At 42.1% G+C, this 27312-nt stretch overlaps 1 protein-coding gene and 3 non-coding genes across 10 annotated transcripts; all 4 read left to right on the forward strand.

The window, feature by feature from the left end:
• The first annotated feature begins 1392 nt into the window (after positions 1-1392).
• LOC106589548 (uncharacterized) lies at positions 1393-22022 on the forward strand. 7 transcript variants are annotated; one of them, XR_014382999.1, is made up of 11 exons: positions 1402-1994; positions 4205-4328; positions 4528-4621; positions 5039-5170; positions 6836-6997; positions 9817-9918; positions 10140-10233; positions 10651-10782; positions 12448-12609; positions 15429-15552; positions 15752-15845. XR_014382999.1 is itself a non-coding variant. In XM_082970377.1 (10 exons), the coding sequence occupies exons 4-10, from the start codon at positions 5163-5165 to the stop codon at positions 21672-21674; spliced, it is 699 nt and encodes a 232-aa protein (XP_082826503.1). In that variant the 5' UTR covers positions 1395-1994; positions 4205-4328; positions 4528-4621; positions 5039-5162; the 3' UTR covers positions 21675-22022. The 7 variants fall into 7 exon arrangements, 3 of the variants coding, with proteins under 3 accessions (XP_082826502.1, XP_082826503.1, XP_082826504.1); XR_014382998.1 differs by having other exon boundaries at positions 15429-15530; XR_014382997.1 differs by having other exon boundaries at positions 1403-1994; positions 12448-12568.
• LOC123731501 (small nucleolar RNA ACA64) lies at positions 4757-4884 on the forward strand. The gene has a single exon (XR_006762654.2). It is a non-coding gene; the product is annotated as a small nucleolar RNA ACA64 (small nucleolar RNA).
• Positions 10369-10496, forward strand: LOC123731502 (small nucleolar RNA ACA64). Its single transcript, XR_006762655.2, has one exon. It is a non-coding gene; the product is annotated as a small nucleolar RNA ACA64 (small nucleolar RNA).
• LOC123731503 (small nucleolar RNA ACA64) lies at positions 15981-16108 on the forward strand. The gene has a single exon (XR_006762656.2). It is a non-coding gene; the product is annotated as a small nucleolar RNA ACA64 (small nucleolar RNA).
• Positions 22023-27312: the final 5290 nt, after the last annotated feature.

The raw sequence follows: 27312 nt of genomic DNA on the forward strand, positions 1-27312 counted from the left end.
CATGGAATCATGTAGTAACCAAAAGTGTTAAACAAATAAAAAAGATGTTTATATTTGAGATTCTTCAAAGTAGCCACCCTTTGCCTTGACAGCTTTGCACAGTCTTGACATTCTCTCAACCAGCTTCATGAGGTAGTCACCTGGAATGCATGTCAAGGTGTGTGCCTTCTTAAAGGTTAAATAAGCAAAGAGAAACGACAGTCCATCAATACTTTAAAACATGAAGGTCAGTCAATATGGAAAGTTTCATGAACTTTGAAAGTATCTTCAAGTGCAGTCGCTGTGATGAAACTGGCTCTCAGGACCGCCACTGGAAAGGAAGACCCATAGGTACCTCAGCTGCAGAGGATAAGTTCATGAGAGTTAACTGCACCTCGGATTGCTGCCCAAATAAATGCTTCAGAGTTCAAGCAACAGATACATCTCAACATCAACTGTTCAAATTGCTGCAAAGAAACCACTACTAAAGGGCACCAATAAGAAGAGAGTTTATTTGGCCAAGAAACACGAGCAATGGAAGTCCTTTGGTCAGTCCAAATAGGTGATTTTTATTTCCAACCGCCGTTGTCTTTGTGAGATGCAGAGTAGGTGAACGGATCGCCGCGTGTGTGGTTCCCACCGTGAAGCACGGACGAGGAGGTGTGGGGTGGTTTGCTGGTGACACTGATTTATTTAGAATTCAAGGCACACTTAACCAGTATGGCTACCACAGCATTCTGCAAGCGATATGCCATCCCATCTGGTTTGGGCTTATTGGGACATCATTTGTTTTTCAACAAGACAATGACCAACAGACCTCCAGGCTGTGTAAGGGCTATTTGACCAAGATGGAGCCTCAACCCAATTTGAGATGGTTTGGGATGAGTTGGACTGCAGAGTGAAGGAAAAGCAGCCAACAAGTGCTCAGCATATGTGGAAACACCTTCAAGACTGTTGGAAAAGAATTCCAGCTGAAGCTGGTTGAAAGAAAGCCCAGAGTGTGCAAAGCTGTCATCAAGGCAAATGGTGGCTACTTAGAAGAATCTAAAATGTATTTTGATTGAACACTTCTTCTTTTTACTACATGATTCCATGTGTTTCATAGTGTTGATGTCTAGTAAAAATAAAGAAAAACCCTTGAATGAGTAGGTGTCAACTTTTGACTGGTACTGTGTATGTGTGTTTATATAAACATGCAAGAGCTGGATCTCATCAATACCTGTGTCTTGTTTATGAAATTTCAGGAAAAATGCAAGCAAACAGAAGTCTGCAAAGAAAGAACAGAAGCCTACAGAAAAGAACTCTGGTGCTGACGGGGAGGAAGAGGTTCCCATAGTAACGCCAAGAAAAAAGGCTAAACTGGAGGTCTATACCCCGCTAGTGTCAACCAAATGCATTTTAATATTGTTAGTAGAATATATTGTTTATCAATGATCTGTTTTTATCAAATAAAATATTTCAAAGGACTCTTTGCACTGGTTCGGAACCTGGTTCACTCTCGGTATGAATTTTGGTTTAACTCCATTGCTATATGAAACCCATTCCAGTGAGGCAGGGGAGCGGTATCCATTTTGTGCTGACTCCCTGTTCACTCTCTGGGAACATCAACATAGCCCCTAGTGCTGTTCCCTGGTTTTGAAATACATGTCCTCTTATACAGTTGAAGTCGGAAGTTTACATGCACCTTAGCCAAATGCATTTCAACTCAGTTTTTCACAATTCCTGACACTTAATCCTAGTAAAAATTCCCTGTCTTAGGTTAGTTAGGATCACCACTTTATTTGAAGAATGTGAACTGTCAGAATAATAGTAGAGATTTATTTCAGCGTTTTATTTCTTTCATCGCAGTCCCAGTGTGTCAGAAGTTTACATGCACTCAATTAGTATTTGGTAGCATTGCCTTTAAATTGTTTCACTTGGGTCAAACGTTTCAGGTGGCCTTCCAGAAGCTTCCCACAATAAGTTGAATAAATCTTGGCCCATTCCTCCTGACAGAGCTGGTGTAACTGAGTCAGGTTTGTAGGCCTCCTTGCTCGCACGTGCTTTTTCAGTTCTGCCCACAAATTTTCTATAGAATTGAGGTCAGGGCTTTGTGATGGCCACTCCAATAATTTGACTTTGTTGTCCTTAAGCCATTTTGCCACAACTTTGGAAGTATGCGTGGGTTCATTGTCCATTTGGAAGACTCCTTTGCGACCAAGCTTTAACTTCCTGACTGATGTCTTGATGTTGCTTCAATATATCGACATAAATTTCCTGCCTCATGGTGCCGTCTATTTTGTGAACAGTTCTATTTTTGTTTCATCAGACCAGAGGACATTTCTCCAAAAAGTACGATCTTTGTCCCCATGTGCAGTTGCAAACCGTAGTCTGGCTTTTTTATGGCGGTTTTGGAGCAGTGGCTTCTTCCTTGCTGAGCGGCCTTTCAGGTAATGTCGATGTAGGACTCGTTTTACTGTGGATCTAGATACTTTTGTACCTATTTCCTCCAGCATCAGCTGCTGTTCTGGGATTGATTTGCACTTTTCGCACCAAAATACGTTAATCTCTAGGAGACAGAACGCGTCTCCTTCCTGAGCGGTATGACGGCTGCGTGGTCCCATGGTGTTTATACTTGCGTACTATTGTTTGTACAGATGAACGTGGTACCATCAGGTGTTTGGAAATTGCTCCCAAGGATGAACCAGACTTGTGGAGGTCTACAATTTGTTATTCTGAGGTCTTGGCTGATTTCTTTTGATTTTCCCATGATGTCAAGCAAAGAGGCACTGATTTTGAAGGTAGGCCTTGAAATACATCCACAGGTAGACCTCCAATTGACTCAAATGATGTCAATTAGCCTATCTATCAGAAGCTTCTAACGCCATGACATAATTTTCTGGAATTTTCCAAGCTGTTTAAAGGCACCGTCAACTTAGTGTATGTGAATTTCTGACCCACTGGAATTGTGATACAATGAATTATAAGTGAAATAATCTGTCAGTAAACAATTGTTGGCAAAATTACTTGTCATGCACACAGTAGATGTCCTAACCGACTTGCCAAAACTATAGGTTGTTAACCTCTTTGGGCTAGCGTCCCACCTGGCCAACATCCGGTGAAATTGCAGAGCGCGAAATACAAAATTCGTAATATTAAACATTCCTGAAAATACAAGTGTCTTACATCGTTTAAAAGCTTAACTTCTTGTTAATCCAGCCGCTTTGTCAGATTTCAAAAAGGATTTACGGCGTAAGCACACCATACGATTATCTGAGGACAGCGCCCCGCGTACAAAAGCATTACAAACATCTTCCAACCAAGCAGAGGCGTCACGAAAGTCAGAAATGGCGATAAAATAAATCACACACCTTTGAAGATCTTCCTCTGGTTGCAATCACAAGGGTCCCAGCTACATAACAAATGGTTCTTTTGTTCGATAAAGTCCTTCTTTATATCCCCAAAAAGTCAGTTTAGTTGGTGCGCTTGACTCAGTAATCCACCGGTTTCCCTCATTCAAAATGCATACAAATGAATCCCGAAAGTTACCAATAAACTTCGTCCAAACAAATCAATGTTTGTAATCAATCCTCAGGTACCCTAATATGTAAATAAATGATCAAATATAAGATGGAGAATAGTATGTTCATTACCGGAGATAAATAACGAAGTGAGCGCCCTCACCGACGCGCGCCACAACACTTCAGCCAAAATGGGAGCCACTTAGAAAAACTACAAATTCTAGCTCATTTTTCAAAAAACAAGCCTGAAACTCTTTCTAAAGACTGACATCTGCTGGAAGCCCCAGGAACTGCAATCTGGGAGGATTTCCCCATAGACAGGCATTTTAAATGGTGTCACCTCCAAAACCAAATTTTCCGGGTGGATTCTCCTCAGGTTTTCGCCTGCTATATCAGTTCTGTTATAATCACAGACATTATTTTAACCGTTTTGTAAACTTTAGTGTTTTCTATCCAATACTACCAATTATATGCATATCCTAGCCTCTGGGCCTGAGTAACAGGCAGTTTACTTTGGGCACCTCATTCATCCAAACTTCCGAATACTGCCCCCTATCCCTAAAGTTAACAAGACATTTGTGGAGTGATTTAAAACTCATTTTTCAACCACTCCAACCTAAGTATATGTAAACATCTGACTTCACCTGTAAGTTTAAATGTGCCTTTAAGCTAGCCCTTACAGAGTTCTAATCTAACGGAGTGTGTGTTTTCTCTACCCTGCTTAGGGAGCCTTATTCATTGAACCTGCAGAGCAAGAAGCTGGCCTTGGACATCCAGAGAACCATCCAGGGAACAACAATCTCCAGTTCTAAGAAAGGCTGCTGCTGGTGAGGCCTGCTCCCTGACTTAGTAAGTGCGCCTCAGCAAACCCTGTCCTCCTGTCCGTGTTGGACATGGGCAATGATGGTGCCATAGTGACTCAAAATATATCCAGACAGATCTCCCTCTCTATTGGAGCCTGTCTCTACAACTGACACAAAATGGCAAGTAATGCACATTCATTTATATACACATTGGCTCCTGCAACATGTTATTGTTTGTGTTTTAGCATGGCTTGTGTGGCCCACTCTGGGATGGCTGCAGATGAAATAGCAGAGAATATTGATTCAGCTGTCAGCACCATCGTGACAAAACTACGCATGGTGAGTTTGCTGCCAGGGTGTCTTCCTGATCTCCCTAATCAATTGTACTCCGTCAACACAGATATTTACAATTTTATTATACGTTAAATGGTCAGGTATACTCAATGTTTATTAATGCTAAAGAAATGTGTGGGCCCAGTCTGAAAATCACCTTTGATATCTCTGTTGTCTGGGGTGAGATTACAGGGCCTATAGTACTGTGGTACGTTAAGCTTATTGCCTGCTCCGTATAGCAGTGTGATTAAACCCATGTGCCTACAATCCTGACAAAGAAAGGCCTTTAACAAGTGGCCGCAATCTGAGTGATACGATACACAGAACACTGAGAATGTTTTCTTCACAGAAATAGTTTTGACCTAAATGTTTGAGTGAATGTGTTCTTTGAGTCTAAAGATGGCTGTGTTGTCTCTTTTGCAGAAAGAACCATTGATAAAGATCATCCACTTGAAAAGCCAATCAGTGGATCTGCCCATCTACACCTCTAACCTGAGTAACCTGACCCTGATAGAGGAAACACAGAAACAGACCATGGCTGCCATGGATGCCAAGGTAGGACTGCTACACACAAATGCTTGTAAAATGCATTGGAAGATTATATTGTTATTTGATCAATTATCTATTTTTGTCAAATTAAAGGACTCGTCTTTGCACTGGTTCGGAACCTGTTTTACTCTATTAATTTAGGTTTAAATCCAGTGCTATATGAAACCCATTCCAGTGAGGCAGGGGAGCGGTCTCCATTTTAGTGCTGTCTCCCTGTTCACTCTCTGGAAACATCAACATAGCTCTTAGTGCCACATATGGACTATTGAGGTCAATTGCAGACCTCTCTCTATTATTTACATGCATATGTATGCACATGCATACATGCAGTACCAGTAAAAGTTTGGCCATACCTACAAGGATAAATAAACCTAAATAAGTGTTTCTTTATTTTTACTATTTTCTACATTGTAGAATAATAGTGAAGACATCAAAACTGAAATAACACACATGGAATCATGTAGTAACCAAAAGTGTTAAACAAATAAAAAAGATGTTATATTTGAGATTCTTCAAAGTAGCCACCCTTTGCCTTGACAGCTTTGCACAGTCTTGACATTCTCTCAACCAGCTTCATGAGGTAGTCACCTGGAATGCATGTCAAGGTGTGTGCCTTCTTAAAGGTTAAATAAGCAAAGAGAAACGACAGTCCATCAATACTTTAAAACATGAAGGTCAGTCAATATGGAAAGTTTCATGAACTTTGAAAGTATCTTCAAGTGCAGTCGCTGTGATGAAACTGGCTCTCAGGACCGCCACTGGAAAGGAAGACCCATAGGTACCTCAGCTGCAGAGGATAAGTTCATGAGAGTTAACTGCACCTCGGATTGCTGCCCAAATAAATGCTTCAGAGTTCAAGCAACAGATACATCTCAACATCAACTGTTCAAATTGCTGCAAAGAAACCACTACTAAAGGGCACCAATAAGAAGAGAGTTTATTTGGCCAAGAAACACGAGCAATGGAAGTCCTTTGGTCAGTCCAAATAGGTGATTTTTATTTCCAACCACCGTTGTCTTTGTGAGATGCAGAGTAGGTGAACGGATCGCCGCGTGTGTGGTTCCCACCGTGAAGCACGGACGAGGAGGTGTGGGGTGGTTTGCTGGTGACACTGATTTATTTAGAATTCAAGGCACACTTAACCAGTATGGCTACCACAGCATTCTGCAAGCGATATGCCATCCCATCTGGTTTGGGCTTATTGGGACATCATTTGTTTTTCAACAAGACAATGACCAACAGACCTCCAGGCTGTGTAAGGGCTATTTGACCAAGATGGAGCCTCAACCCAATTTGAGATGGTTTGGGATGAGTTGGACTGCAGAGTGAAGGAAAAGCAGCCAACAAGTGCTCAGCATATGTGGAAACACCTTCAAGACTGTTGGAAAAGAATTCCAGCTGAAGCTGGTTGAAAGAAAGCCCAGAGTGTGCAAAGCTGTCATCAAGGCAAATGGTGGCTACTTAGAAGAATCTAAAATGTATTTTGATTGAACACTTCTTCTTTTTACTACATGATTCCATGTGTTTCATAGTGTTGATGTCTAGTAAAAATAAAGAAAAACCCTTGAATGAGTAGGTGTCAACTTTTGACTGGTACTGTGTATGTGTGTTTATATAAACATGCAAGAGCTGGATCTCATCAATACCTGTGTCTTGTTTATGAAATTTCAGGAAAAATGCAAGCAAACAGAAGTCTGCAAAGAAAGAACAGAAGCCTACAGAAAAGAACTCTGGTGCTGACGGGGAGGAAGAGGTTCCCATAGTAACGCCAAGAAAAAAGGCTAAACTGGAGGTCTATACCCCGCTAGTGTCAACCAAATGCATTTTAATATTGTTAGTAGAATATATTGTTTATCAATGATCTGTTTTTATCAAATAAAATATTTCAAAGGACTCTTTGCACTGGTTCGGAACCTGGTTCACTCTCGGTATGAATTTTGGTTTAACTCCATTGCTATATGAAACCCATTCCAGTGAGGCAGGGGAGCGGTATCCATTTTGTGCTGACTCCCTGTTCACTCTCTGGGAACATCAACATAGCCCCTAGTGCTGTTCCCTGGTTTTGAAATACATGTCCTCTTATACAGTTGAAGTCGGAAGTTTACATGCACCTTAGCCAAATGCATTTCAACTCAGTTTTTCACAATTCCTGACACTTAATCCTAGTAAAAATTCCCTGTCTTAGGTTAGTTAGGATCACCACTTTATTTGAAGAATGTGAACTGTCAGAATAATAGTAGAGATTTATTTCAGCGTTTTATTTCTTTCATCGCAGTCCCAGTGTGTCAGAAGTTTACATGCACTCAATTAGTATTTGGTAGCATTGCCTTTAAATTGTTTCACTTGGGTCAAACGTTTCAGGTGGCCTTCCAGAAGCTTCCCACAATAAGTTGAATAAATCTTGGCCCATTCCTCCTGACAGAGCTGGTGTAACTGAGTCAGGTTTGTAGGCCTCCTTGCTCGCACGTGCTTTTTCAGTTCTGCCCACAAATTTTCTATAGAATTGAGGTCAGGGCTTTGTGATGGCCACTCCAATAATTTGACTTTGTTGTCCTTAAGCCATTTTGCCACAACTTTGGAAGTATGCGTGGGTTCATTGTCCATTTGGAAGACTCCTTTGCGACCAAGCTTTAACTTCCTGACTGATGTCTTGATGTTGCTTCAATATATCGACATAAATTTCCTGCCTCATGGTGCCGTCTATTTTGTGAACAGTTCTATTTTTGTTTCATCAGACCAGAGGACATTTCTCCAAAAAGTACGATCTTTGTCCCCATGTGCAGTTGCAAACCGTAGTCTGGCTTTTTTATGGCGGTTTTGGAGCAGTGGCTTCTTCCTTGCTGAGCGGCCTTTCAGGTAATGTCGATGTAGGACTCGTTTTACTGTGGATCTAGATACTTTTGTACCTATTTCCTCCAGCATCAGCTGCTGTTCTGGGATTGATTTGCACTTTTCGCACCAAAATACGTTAATCTCTAGGAGACAGAACGCGTCTCCTTCCTGAGCGGTATGACGGCTGCGTGGTCCCATGGTGTTTATACTTGCGTACTATTGTTTGTACAGATGAACGTGGTACCATCAGGTGTTTGGAAATTGCTCCCAAGGATGAACCAGACTTGTGGAGGTCTACAATTTGTTATTCTGAGGTCTTGGCTGATTTCTTTTGATTTTCCCATGATGTCAAGCAAAGAGGCACTGATTTTGAAGGTAGGCCTTGAAATACATCCACAGGTAGACCTCCAATTGACTCAAATGATGTCAATTAGCCTATCTATCAGAAGCTTCTAACGCCATGACATAATTTTCTGGAATTTTCCAAGCTGTTTAAAGGCACCGTCAACTTAGTGTATGTGAATTTCTGACCCACTGGAATTGTGATACAATGAATTATAAGTGAAATAATCTGTCAGTAAACAATTGTTGGCAAAATTACTTGTCATGCACACAGTAGATGTCCTAACCGACTTGCCAAAACTATAGGTTGTTAACTTCTTTGGGCTAGCGTCCCACCTGGCCAACATCCGGTGAAATTGCAGAGCGCGAAATACAAAATTCGTAATATTAAACATTCCTGAAAATACAAGTGTCTTACATCGTTTAAAAGCTTAACTTCTTGTTAATCCAGCCGCTTTGTCAGATTTCAAAAAGGATTTACGGCGTAAGCACACCATACGATTATCTGAGGACAGCGCCCCGCGTACAAAAGCATTACAAACATCTTCCAACCAAGCAGAGGCGTCACGAAAGTCAGAAATGGCGATAAAATAAATCACACACCTTTGAAGATCTTCCTCTGGTTGCAATCACAAGGGTCCCAGCTACATAACAAATGGTTCTTTTGTTCGATAAAGTCCTTCTTTATATCCCCAAAAAGTCAGTTTAGTTGGTGCGCTTGACTCAGTAATCCACCGGTTTCCCTCATTCAAAATGCATACAAATGAATCCCGAAAGTTACCAATAAACTTCGTCCAAACAAATCAATGTTTGTAATCAATCCTCAGGTACCCTAATATGTAAATAAATGATCAAATATAAGATGGAGAATAGTATGTTCATTACCGGAGATAAATAACGAAGTGAGCGCCCTCACCGACGCGCGCCACAACACTTCAGCCAAAATGGGAGCCACTTAGAAAAACTACAAATTCTAGCTCATTTTTCAAAAAACAAGCCTGAAACTCTTTCTAAAGACTGACATCTGCTGGAAGCCCCAGGAACTGCAATCTGGGAGGATTTCCCCATAGACAGGCATTTTAAATGGTGTCACCTCCAAAACCAAATTTTCCGGGTGGATTCTCCTCAGGTTTTCGCCTGCTATATCAGTTCTGTTATAATCACAGACATTATTTTAACCGTTTTGTAAACTTTAGTGTTTTCTATCCAATACTACCAATTATATGCATATCCTAGCCTCTGGGCCTGAGTAACAGGCAGTTTACTTTGGGCACCTCATTCATCCAAACTTCCGAATACTGCCCCCTATCCCTAAAGTTAACAAGACATTTGTGGAGTGATTTAAAACTCATTTTTCAACCACTCCAACCTAAGTATATGTAAACATCTGACTTCACCTGTAAGTTTAAATGTGCCTTTAAGCTAGCCCTTACAGAGTTCTAATCTAACGGAGTGTGTGTTTTCTCTACCCTGCTTAGGGAGCCTTATTCATTGAACCTGCAGAGCAAGAAGCTGGCCTTGGACATCCAGAGAACCATCCAGGGAACAACAATCTCCAGTTCTAAGAAAGGCTGCTGCTGGTGAGGCCTGCTCCCTGACTTAGTAAGTGCGCCTCAGCAAACCCTGTCCTCCTGTCCGTGTTGGACATGGGCAATGATGGTGCCATAGTGACTCAAAATATATCCAGACAGATCTCCCTCTCTATTGGAGCCTGTCTCTACAACTGACACAAAATGGCAAGTAATGCACATTCATTTATATACACATTGGCTCCTGCAACATGTTATTGTTTGTGTTTTAGCATGGCTTGTGTGGCCCACTCTGGGATGGCTGCAGATGAAATAGCAGAGAATATTGATTCAGCTGTCAGCACCATCGTGACAAAACTACGCATGGTGAGTTTGCTGCCAGGGTGTCTTCCTGATCTCCCTAATCAATTGTACTCCGTCAACACAGATATTTACAATTTTATTATACGTTAAATGGTCAGGTATACTCAATGTTTATTAATGCTAAAGAAATGTGTGGGCCCAGTCTGAAAATCACCTTTGATATCTCTGTTGTCTGGGGTGAGATTACAGGGCCTATAGTACTGTGGTACGTTAAGCTTATTGCCTGCTCCGTATAGCAGTGTGATTAAACCCATGTGCCTACAATCCTGACAAAGAAAGGCCTTTAACAAGTGGCCGCAATCTGAGTGATACGATACACAGAACACTGAGAATGTTTTCTTCACAGAAATAGTTTTGACCTAAATGTTTGAGTGAATGTGTTCTTTGAGTCTAAAGATGGCTGTGTTGTCTCTTTTGCAGAAAGAACCATTGATAAAGATCATCCACTTGAAAAGCCAATCAGTGGATCTGCCCATCTACACCTCTAACCTGAGTAACCTGACCCTGATAGAGGAAACACAGAAACAGACCATGGCTGCCATGGATGCCAAGGTAGGACTGCTACACACAAATGCTTGTAAAATGCATTGGAAGATTATATTGTTATTTGATCAATTATCTATTTTTGTCAAATTAAAGGACTCGTCTTTGCACTGGTTCGGAACCTGTTTTACTCTATTAATTTAGGTTTAAATCCAGTGCTATATGAAACCCATTCCAGTGAGGCAGGGGAGCGGTCTCCATTTTAGTGCTGTCTCCCTGTTCACTCTCTGGAAACATCAACATAGCTCTTAGTGCCACATATGGACTATTGAGGTCAATTGCAGACCTCTCTCTATTATTTACATGCATATGTATGCACATGCATACATGCAGTACCAGTAAAAGTTTGGCCATACCTACAAGGATAAATAAACCTAAATAAGTGTTTCTTTATTTTTACTATTTTCTACATTGTAGAATAATAGTGAAGACATCAAAACTGAAATAACACACATGGAATCATGTAGTAACCAAAAGTGTTAAACAAATAAAAAAGATGTTATATTTGAGATTCTTCAAAGTAGCCACCCTTTGCCTTGACAGCTTTGCACAGTCTTGACATTCTCTCAACCAGCTTCATGAGGTAGTCACCTGGAATGCATGTCAAGGTGTGTGCCTTCTTAAAGGTTAAATAAGCAAAGAGAAACGACAGTCCATCAATACTTTAAAACATGAAGGTCAGTCAATATGGAAAGTTTCATGAACTTTGAAAGTATCTTCAAGTGCAGTCGCTGTGATGAAACTGGCTCTCAGGACCGCCACTGGAAAGGAAGACCCATAGGTACCTCAGCTGCAGAGGATAAGTTCATGAGAGTTAACTGCACCTCGGATTGCTGCCCAAATAAATGCTTCAGAGTTCAAGCAACAGATACATCTCAACATCAACTGTTCAAATTGCTGCAAAGAAACCACTACTAAAGGGCACCAATAAGAAGAGAGTTTATTTGGCCAAGAAACACGAGCAATGGAAGTCCTTTGGTCAGTCCAAATAGGTGATTTTTATTTCCAACCACCGTTGTCTTTGTGAGATGCAGAGTAGGTGAACGGATCGCCGCGTGTGTGGTTCCCACCGTGAAGCACGGACGAGGAGGTGTGGGGTGGTTTGCTGGTGACACTGATTTATTTAGAATTCAAGGCACACTTAACCAGTATGGCTACCACAGCATTCTGCAAGCGATATGCCATCCCATCTGGTTTGGGCTTATTGGGACATCATTTGTTTTTCAACAAGACAATGACCAACAGACCTCCAGGCTGTGTAAGGGCTATTTGACCAAGATGGAGCCTCAACCCAATTTGAGATGGTTTGGGATGAGTTGGACTGCAGAGTGAAGGAAAAGCAGCCAACAAGTGCTCAGCATATGTGGAAACACCTTCAAGACTGTTGGAAAAGAATTCCAGCTGAAGCTGGTTGAAAGAAAGCCCAGAGTGTGCAAAGCTGTCATCAAGGCAAATGGTGGCTACTTAGAAGAATCTAAAATGTATTTTGATTGAACACTTCTTCTTTTTACTACATGATTCCATGTGTTTCATAGTGTTGATGTCTAGTAAAAATAAAGAAAAACCCTTGAATGAGTAGGTGTCAACTTTTGACTGGTACTGTGTATGTGTGTTTATATAAACATGCAAGAGCTGGATCTCATCAATACCTGTGTCTTGTTTATGAAATTTCAGGAAAAATGCAAGCAAACAGAAGTCTGCAAAGAAAGAACAGAAGCCTACAGAAAAGAACTCTGGTGCTGACGGGGAGGAAGAGGTTCCCATAGTAACGCCAAGAAAAAAGGCTAAACTGGAGGTCTATACCCCGCTAGTGTCAACCAAATGCATTTTAATATTGTTAGTAGAATATATTGTTTATCAATGATCTGTTTTTATCAAATAAAATATTTCAAAGGACTCTTTGCACTGGTTCGGAACCTGGTTCACTCTCGGTATGAATTTTGGTTTAACTCCATTGCTATATGAAACCCATTCCAGTGAGGCAGGGGAGCGGTATCCATTTTGTGCTGACTCCCTGTTCACTCTCTGGGAACATCAACATAGCCCCTAGTGCTGTTCCCTGGTTTTGAAATACATGTCCTCTTATACAGTTGAAGTCGGAAGTTTACATGCACCTTAGCCAAATGCATTTCAACTCAGTTTTTCACAATTCCTGACACTTAATCCTAGTAAAAATTCCCTGTCTTAGGTTAGTTAGGATCACCACTTTATTTGAAGAATGTGAACTGTCAGAATAATAGTAGAGATTTATTTCAGCGTTTTATTTCTTTCATCGCAGTCCCAGTGTGTCAGAAGTTTACATGCACTCAATTAGTATTTGGTAGCATTGCCTTTAAATTGTTTCACTTGGGTCAAACGTTTCAGGTGGCCTTCCAGAAGCTTCCCACAATAAGTTGAATAAATCTTGGCCCATTCCTCCTGACAGAGCTGGTGTAACTGAGTCAGGTTTGTAGGCCTCCTTGCTCGCACGTGCTTTTTCAGTTCTGCCCACAAATTTTCTATAGAATTGAGGTCAGGGCTTTGTGATGGCCACTCCAATAATTTGACTTTGTTGTCCTTAAGCCATTTTGCCACAACTTTGGAAGTATGCGTGGGTTCATTGTCCATTTGGAAGACTCCTTTGCGACCAAGCTTTAACTTCCTGACTGATGTCTTGATGTTGCTTCAATATATCGACATAAATTTCCTGCCTCATGGTGCCGTCTATTTTGTGAACAGTTCTATTTTTGTTTCATCAGACCAGAGGACATTTCTCCAAAAAGTACGATCTTTGTCCCCATGTGCAGTTGCAAACCGTAGTCTGGCTTTTTTATGGCGGTTTTGGAGCAGTGGCTTCTTCCTTGCTGAGCGGCCTTTCAGGTAATGTCGATGTAGGACTCGTTTTACTGTGGATCTAGATACTTTTGTACCTATTTCCTCCAGCATCAGCTGCTGTTCTGGGATTGATTTGCACTTTTCGCACCAAAATACGTTAATCTCTAGGAGACAGAACGCGTCTCCTTCCTGAGCGGTATGACGGCTGCGTGGTCCCATGGTGTTTATACTTGCGTACTATTGTTTGTACAGATGAACGTGGTACCATCAGGTGTTTGGAAATTGCTCCCAAGGATGAACCAGACTTGTGGAGGTCTACAATTTGTTATTCTGAGGTCTTGGCTGATTTCTTTTGATTTTCCCATGATGTCAAGCAAAGAGGCACTGATTTTGAAGGTAGGCCTTGAAATACATCCACAGGTAGACCTCCAATTGACTCAAATGATGTCAATTAGCCTATCTATCAGAAGCTTCTAACGCCATGACATAATTTTCTGGAATTTTCCAAGCTGTTTAAAGGCACCGTCAACTTAGTGTATGTGAATTTCTGACCCACTGGAATTGTGATACAATGAATTATAAGTGAAATAATCTGTCAGTAAACAATTGTTGGCAAAATTACTTGTCATGCACACAGTAGATGTCCTAACCGACTTGCCAAAACTATAGGTTGTTAACCTCTTTGGGCTAGCGTCCCACCTGGCCAACATCCGGTGAAATTGCAGAGCGCGAAATACAAAATTCGTAATATTAAACATTCCTGAAAATACAAGTGTCTTACATCGTTTAAAAGCTTAACTTCTTGTTAATCCAGCCGCTTTGTCAGATTTCAAAAAGGATTTACGGCGTAAGCACACCATACGATTATCTGAGGACAGCGCCCCGCGTACAAAAGCATTACAAACATCTTCCAACCAAGCAGAGGCGTCACGAAAGTCAGAAATGGCGATAAAATAAATCACACACCTTTGAAGATCTTCCTCTGGTTGCAATCACAAGGGTCCCAGCTACATAACAAATGGTTCTTTTGTTCGATAAAGTCCTTCTTTATATCCCCAAAAAGTCAGTTTAGTTGGTGCGCTTGACTCAGTAATCCACCGGTTTCCCTCATTCAAAATGCATACAAATGAATCCCGAAAGTTACCAATAAACTTCGTCCAAACAAATCAATGTTTGTAATCAATCCTCAGGTACCCTAATATGTAAATAAATGATCAAATATAAGATGGAGAATAGTATGTTCATTACCGGAGATAAATAACGAAGTGAGCGCCCTCACCGACGCGCGCCACAACACTTCAGCCAAAATGGGAGCCACTTAGAAAAACTACAAATTCTAGCTCATTTTTCAAAAAACAAGCCTGAAACTCTTTCTAAAGACTGACATCTGCTGGAAGCCCCAGGAACTGCAATCTGGGAGGATTTCCCCATAGACAGGCATTTTAAATGGTGTCACCTCCAAAACCAAATTTTCCGGGTGGATTCTCCTCAGGTTTTCGCCTGCTATATCAGTTCTGTTATAATCACAGACATTATTTTAACCGTTTTGTAAACTTTAGTGTTTTCTATCCAATACTACCAATTATATGCATATCCTAGCCTCTGGGCCTGAGTAACAGGCAGTTTACTTTGGGCACCTCATTCATCCAAACTTCCGAATACTGCCCCCTATCCCTAAAGTTAACAAGACATTTGTGGAGTGATTTAAAACTCATTTTTCAACCACTCCAACCTAAGTATATGTAAACATCTGACTTCACCTGTAAGTTTAAATGTGCCTTTAAGCTAGCCCTTACAGAGTTCTAATCTAACGGAGTGTGTGTTTTCTCTACCCTGCTTAGGGAGCCTTATTCATTGAACCTGCAGAGCAAGAAGCTGGCCTTGGACATCCAGAGAACCATCCAGGGAACAACAATCTCCATTTCTAAGAAAGGCTGCTGCTGGTGAGGCCTGCTCCCTGACTTAGTAAGTGCGCCTCAGCAAACCCTGTCCTCCTGTCCGTGTTGGACATGGGCAATGATGGTGCCATAGTGACTCAAAATATATCCAGACAGATCTCCCTCTCTATTGGAGCCTGTCTCTACAACTGACACAAAATGGCAAGTAATGCACATTCATTTATATACACATTGGCTCCTGCAACATGTTATTGTTTGTGTTTTAGCATGGCTTGTGTGGCCCACTCTGGGATGGCTGCAGATGAAATAGCAGAGAATATTGATTCAGCTGTCAGCACCATCGTGACAAAACTACGCATGGTGAGTTTGCTGCCAGGGTGTCTTCCTGATCTCCCTAATCAATTGTACTCCGTCAACACAGATATTTACAATTTTATTATACGTTAAATGGTCAGGTATACTCAATGTTTATTAATGCTAAAGAAATGTGTGGGCCCAGTCTGAAAATCACCTTTGATATCTCTGTTGTCTGGGGTGAGATTACAGGGCCTATAGTACTGTGGTACGTTAAGCTTATTGCCTGCTCTGTATAGCAGTGTGATTAAACCCATGTGCCTACAATCCTGGCAAAGAAAGGCCTTTAACAAGTGGCCGCAATCTGAGTGATACGATACACAGAACACTGAGAGTGTTTTCTTCACAGAAATAGTTTTGACCTAAATGTTTGAGTGAATGTGTTCTTTGAGTCTAAAGATGGCTGTGTTGTCTCTTTTGCAGAAAGAACCATTGATAAAGATCATCCACTTGAAAAGCCAATCAGTGGATCTGCCCATCTACACCTCTAACCTGAGTAACCTGACCCTGATAGAGGAAACACAGAAACAGACCATGGATGCCAAGGTAGGACTGCTACACACAAATGCTTGTAAAATGCATTGGAAGATTATATTGTTATTTGATCAATTATCTATTTTTGTCAAATTAAAGGACTCGTCTTTGCACTGGTTCGGAACCTGTTTTACTCTATTAATTTAGGTTTAAATCCAGTGCTATATGAAACCCATTCCAGTGAGGCAGGGGAGCGGTCTCCATTTTAGTGCTGTCTCCCTGTTCACTCTCTGGAAACATCAACATAGCTCTTAGTGCCACATATGGACTATTGAGGTCAATTGCAGACCTCTCTCTATTATTTACATGCATATGTATGCACATGCATACATGCAGTACCAGTAAAAGTTTGGCCATACCTACAAGGATAAATAAACCTAAATAAGTGTTTCTTTATTTTTACTATTTTCTACATTGTAGAATAATAGTGAAGACATCAAAACTGAAATAACACACATGGAATCATGTAGTAACCAAAAGTGTTAAACAAATAAAAAAGATGTTTATATTTGAGATTCTTCAAAGTAGCCACCCTTTGCCTTGACAGCTTTGCACAGTCTTGACATTCTCTCAACCAGCTTCATGAGGTAGTCACCTGGAATGCATGTCAAGGTGTGTGCCTTCTTAAAGGTTAAATAAGCAAAGAGAAACGACAGTCCATCAATACTTTAAAACATGAAGGTCAGTCAATATGGAAAGTTTCATGAACTTTGAAAGTATCTTCAAGTGCAGTCGCTGTGATGAAACTGGCTCTCAGGACCGCCACTGGAAAGGAAGACCCATAGGTACCTCAGCTGCAGAGGATAAGTTCATGAGAGTTAACTGCACCTCGGATTGCTGCCCAAATAAATGCTTCAGAGTTCAAGCAACAGATACATCTCAACATCAACTGTTCAAATTGCTGCAAAGAAACCACTACTAAAGGGCACCAATAAGAAGAGTTTATTTGGCCAAGAAACACGAGCAATGGAAGTCCTTTGGTCAGTCCAAATAGGTGATTTTTATTTCCAACCGCCGTTGTCTTTGTGAGATGCAGAGTAGGTGAACGGATCGCCGCGTGTGTGGTTCCCACCGTGAAGCACGGACGAGGAGGTGTGGGGTGGTTTGCTGGTGACACTGATTTATTTAGAATTCAAGGCACACTTAACCAGTATGGCTACCACAGCATTCTGCAAGCGATATGCCATCCCATCTGGTTTGGGCTTATTGGGACATCATTTGTTTTTCAACAAGACAATGACCAACAGACCTCCAGGCTGTGTAAGGGCTATTTGACCAAGATGGAGCCTCAACCCAATTTGAGATGGTTTGGGATGAGTTGGACTGCAGAGTGAAGGAAAAGCAGCCAACAAGTGCTCAGCATATGTGGAAACACCTTCAAGACTGTTGGAAAAGAATTCCAGCTGAAGCTGGTTGAAAGAAAGCCCAGAGTGTGCAAAGCTGTCATCAAGGCAAATGGTGGCTACTTAGAAGAATCTAAATTGTATTTTGATTTGTTTAACACTTTTTTGGTTACTACATGATTCCATGTGTTTCATTGTTTTGATGTCTAGTAAAAATAAAAACCCTTGAATGAGTAGGTGTCCAAACGTTTGACTGATACTGTGTATGTGTGTATGTAAACATGCGAGAGCTGGATCTCATCAATACCTGTGTCTTGTTGATGAATATTTCAGAAAAATGCACGCAAACAGAAGTCAGCAAAGATAGAACAGATGTCTAGGAAAAAAAAAACTCTGGTGCTGACAGAGAGGAAGAGGTTCCCATAGTAACGCAAAGGAAAAAGGCTAAACTGGAGGTCTGTACCCTGCCGCCTCCCTAAGTTTGTTTAATTCACTGCTTTAGCACACTGCCAACCTGGATGTCCTAGCCGTGTCTGAATCCTGGCTTAGGAAGACCACCAAGAACTCTGAAATCTCCATCCCTAACTACAACATTTTCAGACAAGATAGAACGGCCAAAGGGTGCGGTGTTGCAATCTACTGCAGAGAGAGCCTGCAGAGTTCTGTCCTACTATCCAGGTCTGTACCAAAACCATTTGAACTTCTACTTTTAGAAATCCACCTCTCTAAAAACACGTATCTCACCGTTGTCGCTTGCTATAGACCACCCTCTGCCCCCAGCTGTGCTCTGGACACCATATGTGAACTGATTGCCCTTCAGAGCTCATGCTGCTAGGTGACCTAAACTGGGACATGCTTAACACCCCGGCCATCCTACAATCTAAGCTTGATGCCCTCAATCTCACACAAATTATCAATGAACCTACCAGGTACAACCCCAAAGCCGTAAACACGGGCACCCTCGTAGATATCATCCTAACCAACTTGCCCTCTAAATACACCTCTGCTGTTTTCAACCAAGAACTCAGCGATCACTGCCTCATTGCCTGCATCCGTAATGGATCAGCGGTCAAACGACCTCCACTCATCACTGTCAAATGCTCCCTGAAACACTTCAGCGAGCAGGCCTTTCTAATCGACCTGGCCTGGGTCTCCTTTAAGGATATTGACCTCATCCCGTCAGAGGATGCCTGGTAAAACATTTTTAATGCCTTCCTCACCATCTTAAATAAGCATGCCCCTTTCAAAATATTTAGAACCAGGAACAGATATAGCCCTTGGTTCTCTCCAGACCTGACTGCCCTTGACTAGCACAAAAACATCCTGTGGCTTTCTTCATTAGCATCGAACAGCCCCTGTGATATGCAACTTTTCAGGGAAGTTGGGAAACAATATACACAGGCAGTTAGAAAAGCCAAGGCTAGCTTTTTCAAGCAGAAATTTGCTTCCTGCAACACAAACTCAAAGTTCTGAGACACTGTAAAGTCCATGGAGAATAAGAACACCTCCTCCCAGCTGCCCACTGCACTGAGGATAGTAAACTCTGTCACCACCGATAAATCCACTATAATTGAGAATTTCAATAAGCATTTTTCTACGGCTGGCCATGCTTTCCACCTGGCTACCCCTACCCCGGTCAACAGCACTGCACCCGCCACAGCAACTCGCCCAAGACTTCCCCGTTTCGCCTTCTCCCAAATCCAGTCAGCTGATGTTCTGAAAGAGCTGCAAAGTCTAGACCCCTACAAATCAGCCGGGCTAGACAATCTGGACCCTTTCTAAAATGATCTGCCGAAATTGTTGTAACCCCTATTACTAGCCTGTTCAACCTCTCATGTCGTCTGAGATTCCCAAAGATTGGAAAGCAGCTGCGGTCATCCCCCTCTTCAAAGGGGGGGACACTCTTGACCCAAACTGCTACAGACATATCTCTCCTACCCTGCCTTTTTAAGGTCTTCAAAAGCCAAGTTAACAGATTACCGATCATTTCGAATCCCACCGTACCTTCTCCGCTATGCAATCTGGTTTCAGAGCTGGTCATGGGTGCACCTCAACCACGCTCAAGGTCCTAAACGATATCTTAACCGCCATCGATAAGAAACAATAGTGTACAGCCGTATTCATTGACCTGGCAAAGGCTTTTGACTCTGTCAATCACCACACCCTCATCGGCAGACTCAACAGCCTTGGTTTCTCAAATGATTGCCTCGCCTGGTTCACCAACTACTTCTCTGATAGAGTTCAGTGTGTCAAATCGGGGGGCCTGTTGTCCGGGCCTCTGGCAGTCTCTATGGCGGTGCCACAGGGTTCAATTCTTGGGCCGACTCTCTTCTCTCTATACATCAATGATGTCGCTCTTGCTGCTGGTGAGTCTCTGATCCACCTCTACGCAGACGACACCATTCTGTATACTTCTGGCCCTTCTTTGGACACTGTGTTAACAACCCTCCAGACGAGCTTCAATGCCATACAACTCTCCTTCCCTGGCCTCCAACTGCTCTTAAATACAAGTAAAACTAAATGCATGCTCTTCAACCGATCGCTGCCTGCACCTGCCCGCCCGTCCAGCATCACTACTCTGGACGGTTCTGACATAGAATATGCGGACAACTACAAATACCTAGGTGTCTGGTTAGACTGTAAACTCTCCTTCCAGACTCACATCAAACATCTCCAATCCAAAGTTAAATCTAGAATTGGCTTCCTATTTCGCAACAAAGCATCCTTCACTCATGCTGCCAAACATACCGTCATAAAACTGACCATCCTACCGATCCTCGACTTCGGCGATGTAATTTACAAAATAGCCTCCAATACCCTACTCAATAAATTGGATGCAGTCTATCACAGTGCCATCCGTTTTGTCACCAAAGCCCCATATACTACCCACCACTGCGACCTGTATGCTCTCGTTGGCTGGCCCTCGCTTCATACTCATCGCCAAACCCACCGGCGCCAGGTCATCTACAAGACCCTGCTAGGTTAAGTCCCCCCTTATCTCAGCTCACTGGTCACCATAGCAGCACCCACCCGTAGCACGCGCTCCAGCAGGTATATCTCACTGGTCACCCCCAAAGCCAATTCCTACTTTGGCCACCTCTCCTTCCATTTCTCTGCTGCCAATGACTGGAACAAAGTACAAAAATCTCTGAAACTGGAAACGCTTATCTCCCTCACTAGCTTTAAGCACCAGCTGTCAGAGCAGCTCACAGATCACTGCACCTGTCCATAGCCCATCTATAAATAGCCCATCCAACTACCCCTTCCCCTACTGTATTTATTTATTTATTTTGCTCCTTTGCAACCCAGTATTTCTACTTTACACATTCATCTACTGCAAATCTACCATTCCAGTGTTTTACTTGCTATATTGTATATACTTCTCCACCATGGCCTATTTATTTCCTTTACCTCCCTTAACTCACCTCATTTGCTCACATTGTATATAGACTTATTTTTCTGCTGTATGTTTGTTTTACTCCATGTGTAACTCTTTGTTGTTTGTGTCGAACTGCTTTGCTTTATCTTGGCCAGGTCGCAGTTGTAAATGGGAACTTGTTCTCAACTTGCCTACCTGCTTAAATAAAGGTGAAATAAATAAATAGTGTCAAACCAAATGCATTTTAATATTATTAGTAGAATATATTTGTTTATCAATTATCTATTTTTGTCAAATAAAATATTTCAAAGGACTCTGTGCACTGGTTTGGAACCTGGTTCACTCTCCTTATGAATTTTGTTTTCAATCCAATGCCAAATGAAACTTTTTCCAGTGAGGTAGGGGAGTGGTATCCCTTTTGTGACGTCTCCCTGTTCACTCTCTGGAAACACTGCCCCCCAGTGGAAGTTAATTGACCTACCTCTTTGTTTCTACAGAAGAAGACTCCTCTCAGTACTGTGCTAATTGTTTTCTTCTCCCTCTGATCCCCGTAGAAGCCGACCAAGAAGGGACTTGTGAAGGTAACCAAACCAACAGGAGGAAAGAAAGGTATAAAATAAATAATGACCAAGAAGGCTGCAAAAATACCCTCACAAAATATGAAAAGAAAAGTTTGTCAACTCAATGGAACACAGCTCTCCTTTCTCTCCTCATTACTATCTGTGTATTACTCCCCCTTTCTCTAAATGGAACTCTGACTTCATCATACTTATATGAAGGACTGGTTCTAAATGTATATAAACTGTCAACGTTAATTGATCCAAGGACAAACTCAAATGTGTTGCAAATCTTTGTCTGCCCCATAAAAGGGTCTTGTTCAAAATCGTCTTTTGTCTAACTTGTAAATTAAAATATTACCACAAAGTATATTTCATGTCTTTAATTTGTTATCCACAATGGCATTGTTTTCCATTAGCGCTACTCATTTTCAGCCGGCTACTTTTTCCACTTCACATTAACTAGGCTACTTTTCATTTAAGTTTCAATTTGCTAGTCCCTCGAGTTCTCTCCCGTTAGAATGAACGATTTTCATCTTCTCTCGATCTATTGATAGGATAGGCGCCAGTCACAAAGCGAGTGATGACCGGGTAACTGTCTGTCCCGCCATCCGGTACCATTTGTGTGTGCTGTGGTTGGTTGCAGTCAAATGTCTTTACACAGAGGGAGAGGATGCTTGGGAATTTGCACTTCCCATGTAATGCGAGTGGTAACAATGAGTCAATCCACTCAGCCTGATTTAGAATTTTGGCACATTCATTTTTCTTTAGTGTGTTAAGCACAGCCAGCCACTTGGAATTGTGATGCATGGGCTTTACTGATTTCATTGCCATTTTATTTTGACAACTGAACAGCCAGTGTTGACTAGTTTTTATAAAAGATGTCAAGCCGACTAGTCTCTCCTACAGTACCTTGAGAAAGTATTCATACCCCTCGACTTATTCCACATTTTGTTCTTACAGCCTGACTTCAAAAATGGATTGTTTTCCTCAGCCATCTACACACAATACCCCATAATGACAGTGAAAACATGTTTGTAGAAATTTCAGCGAATGTATTGAATGAAATGCCTCATTTACAGTAGTATTCACACCCTGAGTCAATACTTTGTAGAAGGACCTTTGGCGGCGACTACAGCTTTCAGTCTTGGCTTTGCATATCTTTTTCTCTTCCTTGCAAATTTTCTCAAGCTCTTAAATTAGATGGGGAATTAATTCATTTAACTAGGAAAGTCAGTTAAGAAAAAAAATCTTATTTACAATGACGGCCTACCCCGGCCAAACCCTCACCCGGACGACACTGGGTCAATTGTGCGCCGCCCTATGGGACTCCCAATCACGGCCGGTTGTGATACAGCCTGGAATCGAACCAGGGTCTAGTGACGCCTCTTGCACTGAGATGCTGTGCCACTTGGGAGTCCCGAGTGGCGGTGAACATTAATCTTCAAGTCTTTCCACAGATTTTCAATGTTATTTAAGTCTGGGCTTTGGCTGGGCCACTCAATGACTTTCACATTCTTGTTCTGAAGCCATTCCTGTGTTTATGTTTGGTGTCATTGTCCTGTTGAAATGTAATTCTTTGCCCAAGTCCAAGGTTGTTTGCATTGAAGCAGGTTCTTGTCAAGGATTTGCCTGTATTTGGCTTCATTCATTGTTCCCTCTATCCTAACCAATCTCCCAGTACCTTGGTGCTGAAAAGCATCCCCATAACATGTTGCTACCACCACCATGTTTCACTGTAGGATGGTGTTTGAAGGGTGATGAGGTGTGCCTTGTTTCTTCCAGACATGGTGCTTTTTCATTCAAGCCAAAGAGTTCAATTTGTCTCATCAGACCGCAATCTTTTGCCTTATCAGTCTTTCATGGGTATTTTTGTGAACTTCAGGTGTGCTGTCGTGCCTTTTTTTCAGGAGTAGTTTCAGTCTGGCCACTCTCCCATAAAGCCCAGATTGGTGAAGTGCTGTAGAGGCTGTAGAGACTGTCATTCTGGTAGGTTTTCCCATCTCAGCCAAGTAACTGTTATTGGTCACCTTCCTGGCCAAGGTCCTTGCCAGGTTGCACAGTTTGGTTGGACAGCCAGCTATAGGCAGAGTCTGGGTAGTTCAATGTTTTTCCCATCTCCCAATTATTGTTTATATGCCTCATCACAATTATCTACGGACAGTTCCTTCAACTTTATGGTACAATTTCTGCTCTGACATGCACTGTCAACGGTGGGACCTTTTTTATATTGACAGGTGTTTCTTTCTAGATCATGTTCAAACAATTGAATTGGACACAGGTGGACTCCAAGTTGTAGTGACATCTCAATGATGATCAAAGGAAATTGGATGCATCTGGGCTGAATTTGGAGTGTCATAGCAAAGGGGTGCGAATGCTTATGTAAATGAGATTTCAGTATTTAATTTAATACATTTGCAAACATGTTTTCACTGTATGGGGCATTGTGTGTAGATTAGAATTTAATTTAACACATTTTTAATTCCAGCTGTAAGATAACAAAATCTTGAGTAAGTCAAGGGGTTTCCTGTAACTACTTTTTGAAGGAACTATATATCCCTTTACCATTCAGTAAACCTACGGATTTTCTATGTTTCCTTACCTTGGATGTTGGGATTTGCCAGACAGTGACTGGTTTCGTCAGTCAGTGTAGCCTACCGAGTCGCATCAGTGAGAGAGCCGTTCATTTGGCTCCCTAATTTGCGTAGGCAACTGGTAGGCCTAGGCTTTTTGCCGATTGTCTGCAGATAAATTATGACAGCATTCGATGAAGATGGTAAATCATCACTGCAGGAACAATAGGTAATGGAGAGCCGTATTCAACTCATGATAATTAGGGCCCTCACGGAATCCAGCCATTAACACAGTTCAACAATTAGGGAATCAACTAAATGCATTGAAATGTATTTGTTTTATCATAAGACATGAACAGAATGAATCAGTGATTTGTATTTCCTGCAACTTTCTGAAGAGGTGACGTGAATGCCTGTGTGTATGCGGTGCATGCGTCTACCACTTCGGATAGTCCTGATCATATAGGCCTAGACCAATGGTCACCAACCAGTCGATCGAGATCTGAGGCTTTCCTAGTCGATCACCAAACATTTCTACAAAAAAAAACAAAGCCAGGCTTTCCTATTTTATGTATTTGTTTCAAATCAAATGTATTTATATAGCCCTTCTTACATCAGCTGATATATCAAAGTGCTGTACAGAAACCCAGCCTAAAACCCCAAACAGCAAGCAATGCAGGTGTAGGAAAAACTCCCTAGAAAGGCCAAAACCTAGGAAGAAACCTAGAGAGGAACCAGGCTATGAGGGGTGGCCAGTCTTCTTCTGGCTGTGCCGGGTGAAGATTATAATAGAACATGGCCAAGATGTTCATAAATTACCAGCATGGTCAAATAATAGTAATCACAGTGAACAGGTCAGGGTTCCATAGCCGCAGGCAGAACAGTTGAAACTGGAGTAGCAGCACGGCCAGGTGGACTGGGGACAACGAGTCATCATGCCAGGTAGTCCTGAGGCATGGTCCTAGGGCCCAGGTCCTCCGAAGGAGAGAATTGGAGAGGGCATACTTATATTCACACAGGACACTGGATAAGACAGGAGAAATACTCCAGATATAACAGACAGACCCTAGCCCCCCGACACATAACCTACTGCAGCATAAATACTGGAGGCTGAGACAGGAGGGGTCAGGAGACACTGTGGCCCCATCCGATGATACCCCCGGACATGGCCAAACAGGCAGGAAATAACCCCACCCACTTTGCCAAAGCACAGCCCCCACACCACTAGAGGGATATCTTCAACCACCAACTTACCATCCTGAGACAAGGCCGAGTATAGCCCACAAAGATCTCCGCCATGGCACAACCTAAGGGGGGGCGCCAACCCAGACAGGAAGACCACGTCAGGGTCCTAGGGACGGCATGGAAGAGCACCAGTAAGCCAGTGACTCAGCCCCTGTAATAGGGTTAGAGGCAGAGAATTCCAGTGGAGAGAGGTGAACCGGCCAGGCAGAGACAGCAAGGGCGGTTCATTGCTCCAGTGCCTTTCCGTTCACCTTCACACTCCTGGGCCAGACTACACTCAATCATAGGACGTACTGAAGAGATGAGTCTTCAATAAAGACAAAGGTTGAGACCAAGTCTCTGTCTCTCACATGGGTAGGCAGACCATTCCATAAAAATTGAGCTCTATAGGAGAAAGCCCTACCTCCAGCGGTTTGCTTAGAAATTCTAGGGACAATTAGGAGGCCTGCGTCTTGTGACCATAGCTTACGTGTAGGTATGTACGGCAGGACCAAATCGGAAAGATAGGTTGGAGCAAGCCCATGTAATGCTTTGTAGGTTAGCAGTAAAACCTTGAAATCAGCCTTTGCCTTAACAGGAAGCCTGTGTAGGGAGGCTAGCACGAGTAATATGATCACATTTTTGGGTTCTAGTCAGGATTCTAGCAGCCGTATTTAGCACTAACTGAAGTTTATTTAGTGCTTTATCCGGGTAGCTGGAAAGTAGAGCATTACAGTAGTCTAACCTAGAGGTAACAAAAGCATGGATTCATTTTTCTGCATCAATTTTGGACAGAACATTTCTGATTTTTGCAATGTTACATAGATGGAAAAAAGCTGTCCTTGTAACAGTCTTGATATGTTCGTCAAAAGAGAGTTCAGGGTCCAGAGTAACCTCCGAGGTCCTTCACAGTTTTTTATTTGAGATGACTGTACAAACATCAACATTAATTGTCAGACTCAACAGAAGATCTCTTTGTTTCTTGGGACCTAGAACAAGCATCTCTGTTTGTCCGAGTTTAAAAGTAGAAAGTTTGCAGCCATCCACTTCCTTATGTCTGAAACACAGGCTTCCAGCGAGGGCAATTTTGGGGCTTCACCATGTTTCATTGAAATGTACAGCTGTGTGTCATCCGCATAGCAGTGAAAGTGAACATTATGTTTTCGAATGACATCCCCAAGAGGTAAAATATATAGTGAAAACAATAGTGGTCCTAAAATGGAACCTTGAGGAACACCAACATTTACAGTTGATTTGACAGAGGACAAACCATTCAGAGACAAACATATCTTTCCGACAGATAAGATCTAAACTAGGCCAGAACTTGTCCGTGTAGACCAATTTGGGTTTCCAATAGAATGTGATCGATGGTATCAAAAGCAGCACTAAGGTCTAGGAGCACGAGGACAGATGCAGAGCCTCGGTCTGACGCCATTAAAAGGTCATTTACCACCTTCACAAGTGCAGTCTCAGTGCTATGATGGGGTCTAAAACCAGACTGAAGCATTTCGTATACATTGTTTGTCTTCAGGAAGGCAGTGAGTTGTTGCGCAACAGCTTTTTCAAAAATGTTGAGAGGAATGGGAGATTCGATATAGGTTGATAGTTTTTTTATATTTTCTGGATCAAGGTTTGGCTTTTTCAAGGGAGGCTTTATTACTGCCACTTTTAGTGAGTTTGGTACACATCCGGTGGATAGAGAGCCGTTTATTATGTTCAACATAGGAGGGCTAAGCACAGGAAGCAGCTCTTTCAGTAGTTTAGTTGGAATAGGGTCCAGTATGCAGCTTGAAGGTTTAGAGGCCATGATTATTTTCATCATTGTGTCAAGAGATATAGTACTAAAACACTTGAGTGTCTCCC

Source organism: Salmo salar, chromosome 28 (genome assembly GCF_965601325.2).
Source record: "Salmo salar chromosome 28, fSalSal1, whole genome shotgun sequence".
Lineage (NCBI taxonomy): Eukaryota > Metazoa > Chordata > Actinopteri > Salmoniformes > Salmonidae > Salmo > Salmo salar.